The following is a 19,892-nucleotide window of genomic DNA, read 5'->3' on the forward strand; positions in this document are numbered from 1 at the left end:
GTTAGTGAATAGGGACACTGGGGGCCAGTGATCAGGGACACAGGGGGGGGGCAGTGATCAGGGACAATGGGGGGCAGTAATTAGGGATACTGGGGGGGCAGTGAATAGGGACACTGGGGCAGGCTGGCACTGCAGTTTTATGAGTGTACAAGCTGCCTGACAGGCTGCAGCATCAGTTCTTTCTGCTTTCACAAAGAGAGCAGAAAGAACCGATCTTTACTTTTGCTTTCTATTATTTACTACGTGATTGCTGTGAATAGACATAATAATCACAAAGTATAACAACTTCCTATCACCCAGACACACCGGTAATGTGATCCGCTATGCCCGGGTGACATACAGACCACCGGGCTCCCGGGAGCATGCTCTGTGAGCTGTACAGGAGCCGCCAATGCAGGGTGACGGAGTTAAAAGGCACCCAAACCCAAGAATGAAATGTAATGGGGGAGGTTTACTAAAACTAGAGCACTCAGAACAGTGGTGGCTGGTGCTTGATGATTTGGGGGAGGGGGGCACCAACCTCCACCCCCCCTGGCAGGAGACAAGTCAGTCCACCCCCCCCTCCCGAGGGAATTGAATGCAGAGACTGCGCCCCCCCCCATGAGACGGACGGCCTCCTTACCTCTTCACCTCCGAGCCTGTCGGAGCCGGGGAGTGCCGCTGCGGGTGAGCCAATAAATCAGTGGTGGCTGGTGGGTCAGCGGGTCTTCCCCAGTGGCTATGCTCTCCACTCTCCTCTCTCCTCCTTCCTCCTAGTCATCCAATAGGATCGCCTGGCATTTTGGCCAATCAGGAAATGGGTCTCATAACCCGCTCCCCGATTGGCCGGGAGGAGGATTAGTGTGAAAATAGCAGATATTCATTTGCAATTGTCACACAACTGGGTGGGCTCTGAGTGCAGTGCTCTGCGCCCCAAGCCCACCCTTTTTTGAAGCCAATAAAAGCCTCTGGCTCATCACATGCTTAAAAACAAACACCCCCCCATTGGAATCCATGGTCCAGCATCCCTGTATGTAGATCAGGGGGCCAGAGGCATGGATAGGGAGGAGGCAGCGCCCGTAACCCCTCTATGGATGGGCCGCCACTGACTCAGAATCTGGTGCAGCTGTGCACGGTAGCCAATCAACTTCTAACTTCAGCTTATTCAGTAAAGCTTTGACAACAAAACCTGGAAGCTGATTGGTTTCTATGCAGAGCTGCACCAGATTTTGCACCCTTCCGTTTTAGTAAATCACCCCCAATCCCAATAAATTGCAGTGTACCAGTCTTGTCAGACAATGAATGTGGACACCGCATTAAAAGACTTGTGAACTGATATATAACACACATGTGTTCCTTGGTTTATTACATTTTAAAATGGGCTTTAAATTGTAAGCCTAGGCAAAATAAAAAAATAAAAAACGGTAATCTCTACAATTCTCTGGGGGAGACGATGCCGACGACACCCAAATCTATTTCTCTACCCCTCAGCTCACTCCCTCCATCTCATCACATATCTCTAATTTACTATCAGATATATCAGTCTGGATGTCACACCACTTCCTCAAACTCAATCTATCCAAAACTGAGCTCATGATATTTCCTCCCCCAAATGCCCCTTCCGACTTCTCTGTCAAAATCGATGGCACAACTTGAAGCCCATCTCCGTATGCCGGGGTGCTAGATGTAATGCTGAACGCTAAACTCACCTTTAAGCCCCTCCTCCCCCCGGGTTTCTCTTGAATTTTATCCTCTGCCTCAGTTTTACCAGTTATGACATTTCCTATGTATAAACCTCAGGAAGTTAGAAGAGTCAGAACTTCTGCTTTACTGACAGAAGCTCAGAGCTTGCTGGACACGTCCACCATGTCTACCTTCATCATCATCATATTCCTGTGTAAGTACAAAGACATTTCTTCTATATCTTATCTGTGTTTCAGCTGAGAGACTTTTGTGTGTTACACCAACAAAAAGACACATGAACTATAACACACATAAAACACATAACACACATACAACACATGACACACATACAGTATAACCCACACAGACACAACACAAAGTGCAAAACACCCAACATTACACAGAGCAAACAGAACATACAACACAATACATAACACAGAGCAAACAGAAAATACAATACAAAACATAACACGCAGCAAGCAGAACATACAACACAATACATAACACACAGCAAACAGAACATACAACACAATAAATAACACAGAACAACAGAACATACAACACAATACATAACACAGAGCAAACATAACATACAACACAATACATAACCCGCAGCAAACAGAACATACAACACAATACATAACACACAGCAAACAGAACATACAACACAATACATAACACAGAGAAAACATAACATACAACACAATACATAACACAGAGCAAACAGAACATACAACACAATACATAACACACAGCAAACAGAACATACAACACAATACATAACACGCAGCCAACAGAACATACAACACAATACATAACACTAAGCAAACAGAACATGCAAAACAATACATAACACGCAGCAAACAGAACATACAACTAGGGATGAGCCGAACACCCCCCGGTTCGGTTCGCACCAGAACCTGCGAACGGACCGAAAGTTCGCACGAACGTTAGAACCCCATTGACGTCTATGGGACTCGAACGTTCGAAATCAAAAGTGCTCATTTTAAAGGCTAATTTGCATGGTATTGTCCTAAAAAGGGTTTGGGGACCCGGGTCCTACCCCAGGGGACATGTATCAATGCAAAAAAAACTTTTAAAAACGGCCGTTTTTTCGGGAGCAGTGATTTTAATGATGCTTAAAGTAAAAAAAAAAAAAGTGAAATATTCCTTTAAATATCGTACCTGAGGGGTGTCTATAGTATGCCTGTAAAGTGACGCGTGTTTCCCGTGTTTAGAACAGTCCCTGCACCAAATGTCATTTTTAAAGGAAAAAATCTCATTTAAAACTGCTTGCGGGTTTAATGTAATGTCGGGTCCTGGCAATATGGATGAAAATCAGTGAGACAAACGGCATGGGTACCCCCCAGTCCATTACCAGGCCCTTTGGGTCTTGTATGGATATTAAGGGGAACCCCGCACCCAAATTAAAATAAGGAAAGGTGTGGGGCCACCAGGCCCTATATACTCTGAACAGCAGTATACAGGCTGTAGGTTTGTTGTTAAGTAGAATCTCTTTGTAATTTTGAACGGGTACATTTTTAACGTGTTTAGCTCCAGCCAAAAAATCTTTTTTAAGCTTTTTGGAAAACATAGGGAAGGGTTATCACCCCTGTGACATTTGTTTTGCTGTCTTTCCTCCTCTTCAGAAGATTTCACCTCACTTTTTGTCCCAATGGATTGGAAAGCATCAGTGGAAAGGAGAAATGTTTTTCCCATATTAACTCTTACAGGAGAGAATTTCCCTTCCTAGGGGTAGATTTATTCTCACTTCCTGTTGTCTCCTTCCGTTTGCAAGTAGGAGTTGTTTGTAAGTTAGTTGTTTGAAAGTAGGGTCCTGCCCTATATACTCAGCAGAAATTTGGGCCTTAGGTGTTGCTGTGGCCACAACACTGTAAGCCCTCACAGGGCTCTGCTGTGAAATATTAGATCAAGAATTGTAATTACATGCCCCTGTTGAACAGGAGCTGAAAAATTAGGCCTTAGGCACTGGTGCTGGTGCCACAACAATGCAACCCCTCACAGACACTCTAGTTGGAATGCAGGAACGAGCCCTGCTGCAAAGTATTGCATCAAAAATTGTAATTACACGCCCCTGCTAAACAAGGGCTGAAAAAATTGGGCCTTAGGCACTGGTGCTGGTGCCACAACACTGCAACCCCTCACAGACACTCTAGTTGGAATGCAGGAACGAGCCCTGCTGCAAAGTATTACATCAAAAATCGTAATTACACGCCCCTGTTAAACAGGGGCTGAAAAATTGTGCCTTAGGCACTGGTGGTGGCACCCAGAACCAAAAATGTTCTTACAAGCTATCAGCGTGATGATTGAGGAGGAAGAGGATAATTACTCAGGGATAGTCACTCAGCATCAGCATAGGCAGTCTTTGAAGGGATCTGAGATTTCAAAAAAAATTATTCGGTTACATCAGCATCAGGTGCTTGGTAGCTGGTGGTGATCCAAGACTCATTCATTTTTATGAAGGTCAGTCGATCGACCGAGTCAGTGGACAGACGCACCCTGTGATCGGTTACCACGCCTCCAGCAGCACTGAATGTGCGTTCCAAAAGAACGCTGGATGCAGGACAGGCCAGTAGCTCAATTGCATACTGTGCAAGCTCTGGCCAGTGATCCATCCTCAAGACCCAGTAACCCAGAGGATTTTCGGTGGGAAAGGTGTCCAAGTCTGATCTTGTCCCTAGGTATTCCTGCACCATGTAAAACAGACGCTGGCGATGGTTGCTGGAACCGATCATACCTTGGGGCTGCGGACCAAAAAATTGTCTGAACGCATCGGTCAGACGGCCACCTTCTCCACCGCTCCTTCTTTGACTGACCAAAGCCTCAGCAACACGTTGTCCAGAAACAGGAGTTTGTAACCTCCCAGTCTCTGGGAACGTGTTGCACAGACCTTTCTGCAAGGCCTCCCGAAGATGTTTCATCCTCTGCTCCCTCTGCGATGGCAAGATAAGGTCCGCAACCTTACCCTTGTAACGTGGATCAAGGAGGGTTGCCAGCCAGTATTGGTCCTTCTCCTTGATACCACGAATACGAGGATCCTTACGCAGACTTTGCAGGATCAGGGAGGCCATGCAGCGTAGGTTTGCTGAGGCATTCGGTCCGGAGTCCTCTGGGTCACTAAGGACGACATGGTCCGCAGCCACCTCCTCCCAGCCACGTACAAGTCCATGTGTTTCTTGGGACTGATCCCTTAAAGACTGCTGCTGATGCTGAGTGCCAGGCTCCACATCCATACTGACACAATCTTCCTCCTCCTCCTCCTCCTCTTCCTCCTCGTCCTCTTCCTGTGTGATCGGCGGGCACGCAGGAACACTGTCTGGATAAAGGGGGCCTTGAGAGCTAAGGAAGTCCTCCTCTTCCTGCCTCTGTTCTGCCTCAAGTGCCCTGTCCATTATTCCACGCAGCGTGTGCTCCAACAGGTGGACAAGGGGGACAGTGTCACTGATGCATGCACTGTCACTGCTCACCATCCTCGTGGCCTCCTCAAATGGTGACAGGACAGTGCATGCATCCCTGATCATGGCCCACTGGCGTGGGGAAAAAAAACCAAGCTCCCCTGACCCTGTCCTGGTGCCATAGTCGCACAGGTACTCATTGATGGCCCTCTGCTGCGTGTGCAGCCGCTGCAGCATGGCCAACGTTGAGTTCCACCTGGTGGGCATGTCACAGATTAGGCGGTTCTTGGGCAGGTTAAACTCCTTTTGGAGGTCCGTCAGCCGAGCACTGGCATTATATGACCGGCGGAAATGCACACAGACTTTCCTGGCCTGCCTCAGGACATCCTGTAAGCCCGGGTACCTGCCCAAGAACCGCTGCACCACCAAGTTAAGGACGTGAGCCAAACAGGGCATATGGGTCATTTGTCCCTGTCGGAGGGCAGAGAGGAGGTTGGTGCCATTGTCGCAAACCACCATTCCTGCCTTAAGTTGGCGTGGCTTCAACCACCTCTGAACCTGCCCCTGCAGAGCTGACAGAACCTCTGCCCCAGTGTGGCTCCTGTCCCCCAAGCACACCAGCTCAAGCACCGCATGGCATCTTTTGGCCTGCGTACTTGCGTAGCCCCTTGAACGACTACGGAGCACCGCTGGTTCCGAGGAAGAGGCCATGGAGGAAGAAGAAGAGGAGGGGGTGGAGGAGAGAGGTGTGTCACAATCATTAGCATTTTGGAGGCGTGGTGGCGGAACAACCTCCAACACTACTGCACCTTGTCCTGCATCCTTCCCAGCTGCCAGCAGAGTCACCCAATGCACCGTGAAACTTAGGTAACGTCCCTGTCCATGCCTGCTGGACCATGAGTCAGCGGTAATATGCACCTTACCGTTGACCGCCCTGTCCAGCGAGGCATGGACATTGCCTTCCACATGCTGGTAGAGAGCCGGAATCGCCTTCCGTGAGAAAAAGTGGCGTTTGGGTACCTGCCACTGAGGAACCGCACATTCCACAAACTCACGGAAGGGGGCAGAGTCTACCAACTGAAAAGGCAGCAGTTGAAGTGCTAGCAATTTTGCCAAGCTAGCATTCAACCGTTGGGCATGTGGATGGCTGGGAGCAAACTTCTTTCGGCGGTGCAGCAGCTGGGGCAGGGAAATTTGCCTGGTACAATCTGACGTCGGTGTACCAAAATCAGATTGCCCACAAGTACGTGGCTGTGACACACCTAATTCTACACCTTCATTCCTCTCAGTGCAGGTCTCAGAGAGGACTGAAGGTCTAGTGGGGTTGGAAATCTCAGCTGATGAGGAGCAAGCAGAGGTCCTCTTTGTTCTTTGGTGTGGGTCTTTTAGATACGCTTGCCAACGAACTGCATGGCAGGTCAACATATGTCTGGTCAAGCATGTGGTACCCAAGCGGGAGATGTTTTGGCCACGCGAGATACGCTTGAGACATATGTTGCAAATAGCAGCGGTGCGATCTGATGCACTCGTCTCAAAAAAGGCCCACACCAAAGAACTTTTTGAATAACGCGCAGAGACTGCAGCGCCCTGCACATGTGGAGCTTTGGGGTGTGATGCAGTCAATGTGCTGCCCTTAGGCTGGCCCCTGGAGGGCATCCTGCCTCGTTGGTGATGTGCCGCCTCCTCCTCCTCCTCTCTCCTATCAGGCACCCACGTTGAGTCAGTGACCTCATCATCCCCTCCCTCCTCATCACTGGAGCAAACCTGGCAGTATGCTGCAGCAGGGGGAGCATGACTGCCAGATTGCTGTCCTTCTTGGGCACCCCCTCTGTCCGTGCTCGTGTTACTGCCTTCATCGAGCTCAGTATCATCATCAGAGCCTTCCAAACGCTGGGCATCCTCCTGGAGCATGTACCCAACACTGTGGTCAAACAGTTCGAGGGACTCCTCAGGAGGACATGGTGGGGCTAGGGAAGGAGTCACTGATGACATTGAGCCGAGGGAAGAGGCCGCTGCTTTGCCAGACAAAGTACCCTGGTCATGGATGATAGAGGAATTAGGAGGATGAGGACGGCTTGGTCATCCACTCGACCAAGTCTTCCGCATGTTGCGGCTCAACACGGCCAGCTGCCGAAAAAAAGGCCAAGCGTGTCCCATGGCCACGTGCTGATGAGGATGCACCGTCTCCACGACCAGCACTAGACACAGAGCCTGCTTGCCCTCTCTTATTGGCTTGTGACTGTCTGCCTCTCCTTCTTGGCCTTCCAGACATACTAATGGCCTGTAGCTGCACTAAGCTGGGATATATATATATATATATATATGTACTGATACTGCAGCTAGCAAAATCAACTGCCTGCCACCACCAACCTTCTACAGGTAGCTTTAGCTGAACACTGTGAGGTGGACGCACCCCACTAACTTGTAGGTTTAGCAGAACACTGTGAGCAGGACGCACTGCACTAACTGTAAATAGTCTAGCTGCCTGACTGTGGTACTAATAGGATCAAAAGAACACCAGCAATTTTCTTCAGGTAGCTGTATTTACTGTAACAAGACAAGCCTGCCTGTCAGTAAGAAGATAACAGAAACGGATCTAGCTGAACACTGTGAGCAGGACGCACCCCACTAGCTTGTAGGTTTAGCTGAACACTGTGAGGTGGACGCACCCCACTAACTTGTAGGTTTAGCTGAACACTGTGAGCAGGACGCACCCCACTAACTTGTAGGTTTAGCAGAACACTGTGAGCAGGACGCACTGCACTAACTGTAAATAGTCTAGCTGTCTGACTGTGGTACTAATAGGATCAAAAGAACATCAGTAATTTTCTTTAAAATACTGTAACAAGACAAGCCTGCCTGTCAGTAAGAAGATAACAGGAACGGATCTAGCTGAACACTGTGAGCAGGACGCACCCCACTAGCTTGTAGGTTTAGCTGAACACTGTGAGGTGGACGCACCCCACTAACTTGTAGGTTTAGCTGAACACTGTGAGCAGGACGCACCCCACTAACTTGTAGGTTTAGCAGAACACTGTGAGCAGGATGCACTGCACTAACTGTAAATAGTCTAGCTGCCTGACTGTGGTACTAATAGGATCAAAAGAACACCAGCAATTTTCTTCAGGTAGCTGTATTTACTGTAACAAGACAAGCCTGCCTGTCAGTAAGAAGATAACAGAAACGGATCTAGCTGAACACTGTGAGCAGGACGCACCCCACTAGCTTGTAGGTTTAGCTGAACACTGTGAGGTGGACGCACCCCACTAACTTGTAGGTTTAGCTGAACAATGTGAGCAGGACGCACCCCACTTACTTGTAGGTTTAGCAGAACACTGTGGGCAGGACGCACTGCACTAACTGTAAATAGTCTAGCTGCCTGACTGTGGTACTAATAGGATCAAAAGAACACCAGTAATTTTCTTTAAAATACTGTAACAAGACAAACCTGCCTGTCAGTAAGAAGATAACAGATAGCTGAACACTGTGAGCAGGACGCACTGCACTAAATGTAAATAGTCTAGCTGCCTGACTGTGGTACTAATAGGATCAAAAGAACACCAGTAATTTTCTTCAAAATGCTGTAACAAGACAAGCCTGCCTGTCAGTAGGAATATAACAGGAACGGATCTAGCTGAACACTGTGAGCAGGACGCACTGCACTAAATGTAAATAGTCTAGAAGATAACAGGAATGGATCTAGCTAAACTGAATACAGTGTATATATATATATATGCAACACCTGGGATGCATGTATATACACAATACACTTTAAGTGCAGCTAACTGACTGACTGTCCTGCCTAATCTAGCTAACTCAAATGAAATGACACTGTCTCTCTCTCTCTCTAAGCACACCGGAACACACTGCACAGGGCCGCCGTGCAGGCGGCCTTATATAGTGTGGGGCGTGTACTAAATCCCCTGAGCCATAATTGGCCAAAGCCTCCTTGGCTTTGGCCAATTATGGCTCTCTGTTAAGGCGGCGCTGTGATTGGCCAAGCATGCGGGTCATAGTGCATGCTTGGCCAATCATCAGCAAGCAATGCACTGCGATGCCGCAGTGAATTATGGGCCGTGACGCGCCACACGAATTTGGCGCGAACGGCCCATATCGTTCGCAATTCGACGAACGATCGAACAGCCGATGTTCGAGTCGAACATGGGTTCGACTCGAACACGAAGCTCATCCCTACATACAACACAATACATAACACACAGCAAACAGAACATACAACACAATACATAACACAGAACAACAGAGCAAACATAACATACAACACTACAACACAATACATAACCCGCAGCAAACAGAACATACAACACAATACATAACACACAGCAAACAGAACATACAACACAATACATAACACAGAGCAAACAGAACATACAACACAATACATAACACACAGCAAACAGAAAATACAATACAAAACATAACACGCAGCAAGCAGAACATACAACACAATACATAACACAGAGCAAACAGAACATACAACACAATACATAACACACAGCAAACAGAACATGCAACACAATACATAACACGCAGCCAACAGAACATACAACACAATACATAACACTAAGCAAACAGAACATGCAAAACAATACATAACACGCAGCAAACAGAACATACAACACAATACATAACATGTAGCAAACAAAACATACAACACAATACATAACACACAGCAAACAGAACATACAACACAATACATAACACAGAGAAAACATAACATACAACACAATACATAACACAGAGCAAACATAACATACAACACAATACATAACACAGAGCAAACAGAACATACAACACAATACATAACACACAGCAAACAGAAAATACAATACAAAACATAACACGCAGCAAGCAGAACATACAACACAATACATAACACAGAGCAAACAGAACATACAACACAATACATAACACACAGCAAACAGAACATGCAACACAATACATAACACGCAGCCAACAGAACATACAACACAATACATAACACTAAGCAAACAGAACATGCAAAACAAGACATAACACGCAGCAAACAGAACATACAACACAATACATAACATGTAGCAAACAAAACATATAACACAATACATAACACACAGCAAACAGAACATACAACACAATACATAACACACAGCAAACAGAACATACAACACAATACATAACACATAGAATACACACACAGCAAACACAACCTTTGTATCAATCAGTAATAAAACATAAATATCTGGTCCACAATATAAGAGTTTAAATCAGTTAGATTGAATTTGTTACTTCACCTCAGTTTTTCCCAGTTCAGTTTATTTAGAAAATAGATCTACAGCTTACAGAGGATTCCAGACAGGAGGGAGGGGAACACTAAAATATTGCAGGGGCTCTAGGCAGGCAGGAGGGGTTTGGTCTCAGCACTGTACATAGGCAAGAGGGGACCACTGAGATATACTGTAGGTGATATTATAGAAGATAGATTAGATATAGGAAATTTTACATTTTGTATTTTCTATTTTCAGCACTCATGATGGGAAAATCTGGTAAGTGCAAAACAATAATATACAATAAATAATATACAATACAATACAATATACAATAATAATAATATACAATAAAAAATAATAGTTAAAATGAATGAGTTGGTAATATTATTGTTAATATGTGGAATTGATAGATAAATTGTTTAATTTGATTACTTGAATTTGTTTTAACTTTGCAATTAATTAATACAGTTCCAAAAAACGAATAAAATAAAGCTCCCTGCACAAGAAGAGGTGTAAAGTACATTTTCACTTTTGCAGCCAAAGTGAGATAATAACACCCACTATATTAATCTTACAAGTTCCCAATCACATAGAATAGCCACAAATCCATCTCTACTTACATTTTATTACTTTTACTTGCTAAAAAATTCTACTTAGCTTCCCTCTGTATAAAATGTTAAGAAGGGGGCTGGAGAAAATTTAACATAATTAAAGTGATTGTTGTCATGAAGTTTGGAATAGTGGTTGATTCATAATGCTGGGACAGATACTGTTAGGAGACGCTGATGTAAATTCCAACACCTGTCTGTCTGTTCCCTGCTAGAATGTGTATTGTAAATAAGTCTACTATGGGATCTAAGAGTCATTAGATCCCCATTGTTGTTTGTGCTATTGTGTGAAGAAGAGTCTGTGTTGATTTGTGATAATGTTGATTGTGTTTTCTGAGCTACAAGACGGCCAGTCTGGCCTAAAGGTCATGTCTGAGTCATCTAGGCTGTCTAAAGGGATTAGTTAATTAGCCCATGTTAATTAGGTTTCTGGTCACAGGTGTATGTTCAGAGTAATATGAGCCGGAGGTACACACCTCCTCTTTTATTGTATAAAAGAGCCTGTATTTTTCAATAAAAGAGATTCCTGGTTGAACTTACATACAGCCTGCCTGGTGTTTGTTCTGAGCTACACCACTGGATTAGAACAGCACCTCGCTGTAGGTCTAATCCCGGAGCATCGGATCACCGAACAATCAGATGTTGCGATCTGCAATCTGATTCTATAGCAGCAGAGGAGTGTCGGGAGAGTGGGACCGAGCGAGCAAGGGCTCGTTACAATTGTAAAGCCTGATTTTTTTTAAAATAGCAAACATGTCATACTTACCTCCTCTGTAATGATTTTGTGCAGAGCAGGCCTGATCCTCCTCTTCTAGGGTCCCCAACTGGTGCTTCTGGATCTTTCTCTTCGCTTTGCGCCCCCATAGGAAGTAGCTTCCTATAGAGGTGTACCTGTGGGCTCCCTCCTGAGCTGGGCTGTGTGCGTCTATTGACATGCGCAGTACGTCTCAACCCCATTCCCCTCAAACTCTGCTCCTAGAATTTGATTGATAGCAGCAGGCACCAATGGTTCCCACTGCTGCTTCTGTGAGCAGAGAGAGGAGCGAGCAGAGAGCAATGAGGAGCGAGGAGAGAGGAGCGAGGAGAAAGGAGCGAGGAGAGAGGAGCAAGGAGAGAGGAGAGATGAGCGAGGAGAGAGGAGCGTGGAGAGAGGAGAGAGGAGCGTGGAGAGAAGAGCGAGGAGAGAGGAGAGAAGCGTGAGGAGAGAGGAGCGAGGAGAGAGGAGCGAAGAGAGAGGAGAAAGAAGCGAGGAGAGAGGAGCGAGGAGCAAGGAGAGGGGAGCGAGGAGAGAGGAGAGGGAAGCAAGGAGAGAGGAGCAAGGAGAGAGGAGCAAGGAGAGAGGAGTGAGGAGAGAGTGTCCACTTGATAGCACTAGAAAAAAAAAGCCTTTGAAAACTCATTTGCAATAACTCCATCAGTATCACCAGCAAAGCCGCTTCATTATTATCCCATTAAAGAAGAAGAGAATTGTGCGCTGCATTTCCAGATTTCATAATTTGCCACGTCATGAATGTTGATTCTCCATTACGAACCATTATTTTGTCCGACGGACTTGTGTACACACGCTCAGAAAATCCGACAACACACATTAGTCCGCGGAACATTTTGAAAACCTGCCATGCAACATTTGTATGCAAAAAATCCGACAACAATTGTCTGATGGAGCGTACATACGGTCGGATTTTCCGCCAACAGCCTGTCATCGAACATTTCCTGTCGGAAAATTTGATCGTGTGTACGAGGCCTTAGACTAAAACTAAATTGAAATTTGACGTCAAACTGCAAACCTCAATACCATAAATAGTAACATATTGGATTTTGCGCTCCAGCAGTATATAATGAGTTTGGAAATTGTAGAGAAATGCTTAAATAAAGTATTACAATTTAAGTACACCCATTAGATTTTAGACGACTAAAATGTACCGGAGATTTAGTCTACTAAATACGACTAAAACTAAAGCAATTGCAGATGACTAAAAGAGGACTAAAACTAAAATATAATTTTAGTCAAAAGACTAAAGCCTCGTACACACGATCGGACTTTCCGACAACAAAATGGTTAAATTTTGTCCGAAGGGCATTGGCCCAAACTTGTCTTGTATACACACGGTCACACAAATGTTGGCCAACAATTACAAACGTAGTAACGTACTACATGATTTTTCAGCTCTTTAGCGCCACCCTTTGGGCTCCTTCTGCTAATTTCGTGTTATTAGAAGTTTGGTGAGTGTTGATATATTGCAGCAATGTATTGAATAAATCATTATCAATGTTGATTGCATCTTAGACCGTCCTTCCAATAATGCTGTGCCCAAGGCTGTGCTCCAGGATTACACCACTATCCCTATTTGATTTGCTAAGCATGTATATTGGCTGAGCAAGGGTATTATAGAGAGGATTGTGGTTGCTAGTGGGCGGTTCCTGCATATTTAGGGGGCAGGACCACACCAGAAAGTGAGGAAAAGATGATCCGCACTCCGGTGATTGCTCTTAAGAAATATAATATTTATAGACAAGCCACAGTGACCAAACGCAAATAAGAACAGTTGACGCGTTTCAGCCTATAAGGCCTTAGTCATAACCAGAAAGTGGGCATTGCCTGGGTGTGACTGCCCAGGAAGTGGGTGTGTCAAGTGTTGGCAATGGGCAGCAGTGACAGTGGGACTGAGACTGATATGCTGGTAAGTAGGCAATCTTTGCTCTCTTGGGAGCTACAACAGCTTAAGCATTGAATTTTCACTTATATTAAGCAGCCCGGGTAGGGTTGCCACTTTTTCTTTAAGCCAAACCCAGACACTTTAACGGCACATGGCAAATTATTATTTTTTTTAGTATGTACTAGAGGATAACAGACCTGGGACACCTTTGGGCATGCCAAAGAGAAAAGTAATGCAGCGCGCATAGCGCCCCCTTCTGTCAGGCCCTGTTTTGAGCTACATTCATTTCTGAATAATGTGTCTGGGTTTTAGATGGACTAAAACCCGGACACATGATTCACAACCCGGGCTGTCCGAGTGAACCCCGCACAGGTGGCAACCCTACCAGTGGGTTGAAAAAAAAAAGACTCAATTCTCCCATCCACAAATCTAGTGTGGATGGGGGAATCCTCCACGCTGAACCATTGTATTCTGACAGGGGGGAGGCTCCCCAGGCATCAGAATACTGTCAGGGCTGGGCTCAGCCCTTCCTTCAATGAGCTGGCCACTCACATGTCAGCTAATTGCCAGCTCCTATCTCTCCACAGTTACTCAGCTGTTGATGATCCTGCTCATCAGTGCTGCCTACTTAAGCCGTCCAGCCCAGGTGATCTCTGCCTTCGCCTTGGTCAACATCACAGAGACTATCTCCTGCATTCCTGCTTAAAGACTTGCTTTGCTGACATCCCTTCTGGCTCCAGATCCTGCTTTCTGTACCACTACATTGATCCCTGACTTCTGGCTTGGCTGACTATCCATTCCGGTTCCTGAACTCTGGCTATGTTTTGACTATATTTATTAAACAAGTGTGATTTAACTGATCTTCTGTCTCGGTCTGATTTCATGGTTTCTGACAAATACATTGATCAGCTGGCAGCGCTGATGGAGTAGGGAAAGTCCAACAGGCTAGTTGTACAGAAGCTGATCAGTAGATGAGTTTCTGTACAGAGTGCCTGCCCATACAGGGGTTTAAATCCGGCCAGTCTCTGCTGAACCTGCCAAATTTTGATCCATGCATGACCAGCTTTAGTCAATGAGATGAAACAATGTAATAATTCACTTTGCAAGGAATACCCAATCATGTACAAGAAGAATGTAAAAAGCATGATTAGATGATTGAAGTCAGCACAACCTCCCTTCATTTACTAAACTAAGTGAAAATTCAATTTGCACAGAGAAAATCCATTTTGAAAGTGAACATGTTCTAATAATTTAGTATATCAATCTTGCTGCCGGGTGTGTTGGATACCGGGTCCTCCAATGTGTGTGGTGGTTCCATCCCCCAGGCCCTACGTCACTACTGAGGTCTTGTTATTTTTATAGAATGTTAATTACTTTCTTTGTCTTTCTGGATTGTAAACCGAATGTCTTAGATTTCTGAACATAAATTCTCTGTAGGATGCATTGTTAAACATTGTGCTATGTAGGGATTTTTTTCAGCGGGAACGCGGGGGAACACGGGGAACAAGGGGGAACGCACTTCCAGCACTGAATATACAGTATGAAATGGCAAGGGGTTCTGGAGGGTATTGATGCTGGCTGTTGAGGGATCTATTATGGCTGGGGGGGGTCCATTGTTGCTTGGTGGGGGTCTATTCTTGCTGGCTGTTGAGAATATATTATTGCTGGGTTGGATCTATTGTTGCTGGGGGGTCTATTGTTGCTGACTGTTGGGAGTCTATTGTTGCTGGGTTGGATCTATTGTTGCTGGGGGGGTCTATTGTTGCTTGGTGTGGGGTCTATTATTGCTGAGTGTTGGGAGTCTATTGTTGCTGGGTTGGATATATTGTTGCTGGGGGGTCTATTGTGGCTTGGTGGGGGGGTCTATTGTTGCTTGGTGGGGGGTCTATTATTTCTTAGTGGGGGGGTCTATTGTTGCTGACCATTGGGAGTCTACTGTTGCTGGGGTGGATCTATTGTTGCTTGGTGGGGGATCTATTGTTGCTTTGTGGGGGGGTCTATTGTTGCTGACCGTTGGGAGTCTATTGTTGTTGGGGTGGATCTATTTTTGCTGGGGGGTGTATTGTTGCTTGGTGGGGGGGGGGTCTATTGTTGCTGCCCTTTGGGAGTCTATTGTTGCTGGAGTGGATCTATAGTTGCTGGTGGTGTCCATTGTTGCTGGGGTGGATCTATTGTTGCTGAAGGGTATTTTGTTGCTGACTACGGGAAATCTAATTTACTGCTTTTCTTGTTTTCATTAACAAATTCCATATAAATTAGTTGGCACCACAAAGTGATATGTGGTTCTGTATTCTCTAAAAGGGGTGGTACTGGGAGGTGGGTTGGGGGCGGAACCAAGGGATGTTGCTTGGAGGTGGGTAGGGGGTGGGGACAGGGGGTAACTTGGAAGGGGGGGTTGTTCCTGCACCTATATTCTGAGAAATAAAGCTCTGGTACAATCAATGTGGTTATGTGTGATTCCCTCTCTCTTCTATAGGAGGTTCCATCAGACCGGTGGTGACCTTTACACCCAACTGGGGGAATATACTACAAGGTGATGATGTGACTCTAACATGTGAGTTGCCGTCTTCTGTACCATGGAAGCCCCAGACCTATCAGTGGTACAAAGATGGGGAAACAATACACGGAGATAAACAGATCCTTCGGATCGATTCTTCAGCAGAGCGGGACAGAGGAGATTACCAGTGCCGGATCAATACCAGTGATATCAGTGATCCCGTCAATCTAAATGTTACAGACCGTGAGTTATCTCCTCATCTCCATAATTCCATTATATGATGTCTGTATGATCTTGGAGGAATTCCTCAATCTATATTCATTGTTTGGATGGAGGAATCTATTAAGCTGGGTATTGACTGTTAGTCAAACAACAGATTCCTCCATCCCCTGTAGGAACTTTGTAGGGACATTGTAGGGACTTTGTAGGGACTTTGTAGGGACATTGTAGGGACATTGTAGGGACTTTGTAGTCACATTGTAGGGACTTTGTAGGGACTTTGTAGGGACATTGTAGGGACATTGTAGGGACTTTGTAGGGACATTGTAGGGACATTGTAGGGACTTTGTAGGGACATTGTAGGGACTTTGTAGGGACATTGTATTCTCACAGCTTTTGTTGAATGAGGAGGGCCACACACAGATTGAAACTTGGCTGGTTCCTGCTGCAACAGCTGAATTTCGATCCCTCTATGCCCAGCTTTATTTTATTTAGTGCAGCCTACTAGTATATAGCCAGCAGTAGAACTACACTTCATCTGAGCACCACAAACGCTATTTAATTTGTTTTTAATATTCAAAGCAATCGCCCCCCATTTACTCACGTCTCCATACTTCATTTTCTTGAGAAATCACTTTTACCCCCTGGAAAACCCCCCCCTATCCTTTCTGGCCATGGCCATCTTGAGTAAGGACAGATGATTCATTTACTTCCTGGAATCCATCTTCCCTTAGCGCAGGCATGCAGGCGGGAAGAGGTTCTTATTTGAGAAAGCCCCTCCCCTCCTGAAGACTCCTGGGATGTATGACATCATTTGCCAAGGCCAGAAACCAGGAAGACACTGAAGAAATTTAAAATAAAAAAGTTTAAAACAGACAAATATGATATACAGTACCTTCCTATCTATTTACTAATAGAGGCAGCATAAGGGTTAGACAATAGGGATGAGCCGAACACCCCCCTGTTCGGTTCGCACCAGAACATGCGAACAGGAAAAAAGCTCGTTCGAACACGCGAACACCATTAAAGTCTATGGGACAAGAACATGAATAATCAAAAGTGCTAATTTTAAAGGCTTATATGCAAGTTATTGTTATAAAAAGTGTTTGGGGACCTGGGTCCTGCCCCAGGGGACATGGATCAATGCAAAAAAAAGTTTTAAAAACGGCCGTTTTTTCAGGAGCAGTGATTTTAATAATGCTTAAAGTGAAACAATAAAAGTTTAATATCCCTTTAAATTTCGTACCTGGGGGGTGTCTATAGTATGCCTGTAAAGGGGCGCATGTTTCCTGTGTTTAGAACAGTCTGACAGCAAAATGACATTTTGAAGGAAAAATTCCATTTAAAACTACCCGCGGCTATTGCATTGCCGACAATACACATAGAAGTTCATTGATAAAAACGGCATGGGAATTCCCCAAAGGGGAATCCCGAACCAAAATTGAAAAAAAAAAATGAGGTGGGAGTCCCCCTAAATTCCATACCAGGCCCTTCGGGTCTGGTATGGATATTAAGGGGAACCCCGGCCAAAATTAAAAAAAAAAATGACGTGGGGTTCCCCCTAATTTCCATACCAGATCCTTCAGGTCTGGTATGGATTTTAAGGGGAACCCCGCGCCAAAAAAAAAAAAAAAAACGGCGTGGGGTCCCCCCAGATATCCATACCAGACCCTTATCCGAGCACGCAACCTGGCAGGCCGCAGGAAAAGAGGGGGGACGAGAGTGCGGCCCCCCTCCTGAACCGTACCAGGCCACATGCCCTCAACATTGGGAGGGTGCTTTGGGGTAGCCCCCCAAAACACCTTGTCCCCATGTTGATGAGGACAAGGGCCTCATCCCCACAACCCTGGCCGGTGGTTGTGGGGGTCTGCGGGCGGGGGGCTTATCGGAATCTGGAAGCCCCCTTTAACAAGGGGACCCCCAGATCCCGGCCCCCCCCCTGTGTGAAATGGTAAGGGGGTACTTACCCCTACCATTAAACTAAAAAACTGTCAAAAATGTTAAAAATGACAAGAGACAGTTTTTGACAATTCCTTAATTTAAATGCTTCTTCTTTCTTCTATCTTCCTTCATCTTCTGGTTCTTCTGGCTCTTCTGGTTCTTCCTCTGGCGTTCTCGTCCAGCATCTCCTCCGCGGCATCTTCTATCTTCTTCTCCTCTGGCTGCTCCACACCCATGGCATGGGGGGGAGGCTCCCGCTCTTCTCTTCTTCTTTTCTTCTCTTCTTCTCTTCTTCATTTTCTTCTCCGGGCCGCTCCGCACCCATGCTGGCATGGAGGGAGGCTCCCGCTGTGTGACGGCGCTCCTCGTCTGACAGTTCTTAAATAACGGGTGACCCCGCCTCCCTCTGACGCACGGGACATGACGGGACTTCCCTGTGGCATTCCCCGTGACGTCACAGGGAAGTCCCGTCAAGTCACCGTGCGTCAGAGGGGGGCGGGGTCACCGGGTGGCCCCGCCCCCGTTATTTAAGAACTGTCAGATGAGGAGCGCCGTCACACAGCGGGAGCCTCCCTCCATGCCAGCATGGGTGCGGAGCGGCCCGGAGAAGAAAATGAAGAAGAGAAGAAGAGAAGAAAAGAAGAAGAGAAGAGCGGGAGCCTCCCCCCCATGCCATGGGTGCAGAGCGGCCCGAGGAGAAGAAGATAGAAGACGCCGCGGAGGAGATGCTGGACGAGAACGCCAGAGGAAGAACCAGAAGAGCCAGAAGAACCAGAAGAACCAGAAGATGAAGGAAGATAGAAGAAAGAAGAAGCATTTAAATAAAGGAATTGTCAAAAACTGTCTCTTGTCATTTTTAACATTTTTGACAGTTTTTTAGTGAAATGATAGGGGTACTTTTGTACCCCCTTACCATTTCACACAGGGGGGGGCCGGGATCTGGGGGTCCCCTTGTTAAAGGGGGCTTCCAGATTCCGATAAGCCCCCCGCCCGCAGACCCCCACAACCACCGGCCAGGGTTGTGGGGATGAGGCCCTTGTCCTCATCAACATGGGGACAAGGTGTTTTGGGGGGCTACCCCAAAGCACCCTCCCAATGTTGAGGGCATGTGGCCTGGTATGGTTCAGGAGGGGGGGGGGCCGCACTCTCGTCCCCCCCTCTTTTCCTGCGGCCTGCCAGGTTGCGTGCTCGGATAAGGGTCTGGTATGGATTTTTGGGGGGACCCCACGCCGTTTTTTTTTTTTGGCGCGGGGTTCCCCTTAAAATCCATACCAGACCTGAAGGGTCTGGTACGGAATTTAGGGGGAACCCCACGTCATTTTTTTTTTTTAATTTTGGTTCGGGGATCCACCTTTGGGGAATTCCCATGCCGTTTTTATCAATGAACTTCTATGTGTATTGTCGGCAATGCAATAGCCGCGGGTAGTTTTAAATGTAATTTTTCCTTTGAAATGTCATTTTGCTGTCAGACTGTTCTAAACACAGGAAACATGCGCCCCTTTACAGGCATACTATAGACACCCCCCAGGTACGAAATTTAAAGGGATATTACACTTTTATTGTTTGACTTTAAGCATTATTAAAATCACTGCTCCTGAAAAAACGGCCGTTTTTAAAACTTTTTTTTG

General features: G+C 46.1%; 1 protein-coding gene across 1 annotated transcript in view; it reads left to right on the top strand.

Moving 5' to 3' along the window:
• Positions 1–1,752: 1,752 nt before the first annotated feature.
• Positions 1,753–19,892, top strand: part of LOC141116688 (Fc receptor-like protein 5) — a 151,060-nt gene continuing 132,920 nt past the window's right edge. Inside the window, exons 1-3 of the mRNA XM_073609078.1 lie at positions 1,753–1,876; positions 10,598–10,618; positions 16,084–16,347. Of these exons, the coding sequence (XP_073465179.1) occupies positions 1,753–1,876; positions 10,598–10,618; positions 16,084–16,347 (409 nt within the window). The remainder of the gene's footprint in view (positions 1,877–10,597; positions 10,619–16,083; positions 16,348–19,892) is intronic.

Source organism: Aquarana catesbeiana, linkage group LG13 (assembly GCF_042186555.1).
Source record: "Aquarana catesbeiana isolate 2022-GZ linkage group LG13, ASM4218655v1, whole genome shotgun sequence".
Classification (NCBI taxonomy): domain Eukaryota; kingdom Metazoa; phylum Chordata; class Amphibia; order Anura; family Ranidae; genus Aquarana; species Aquarana catesbeiana.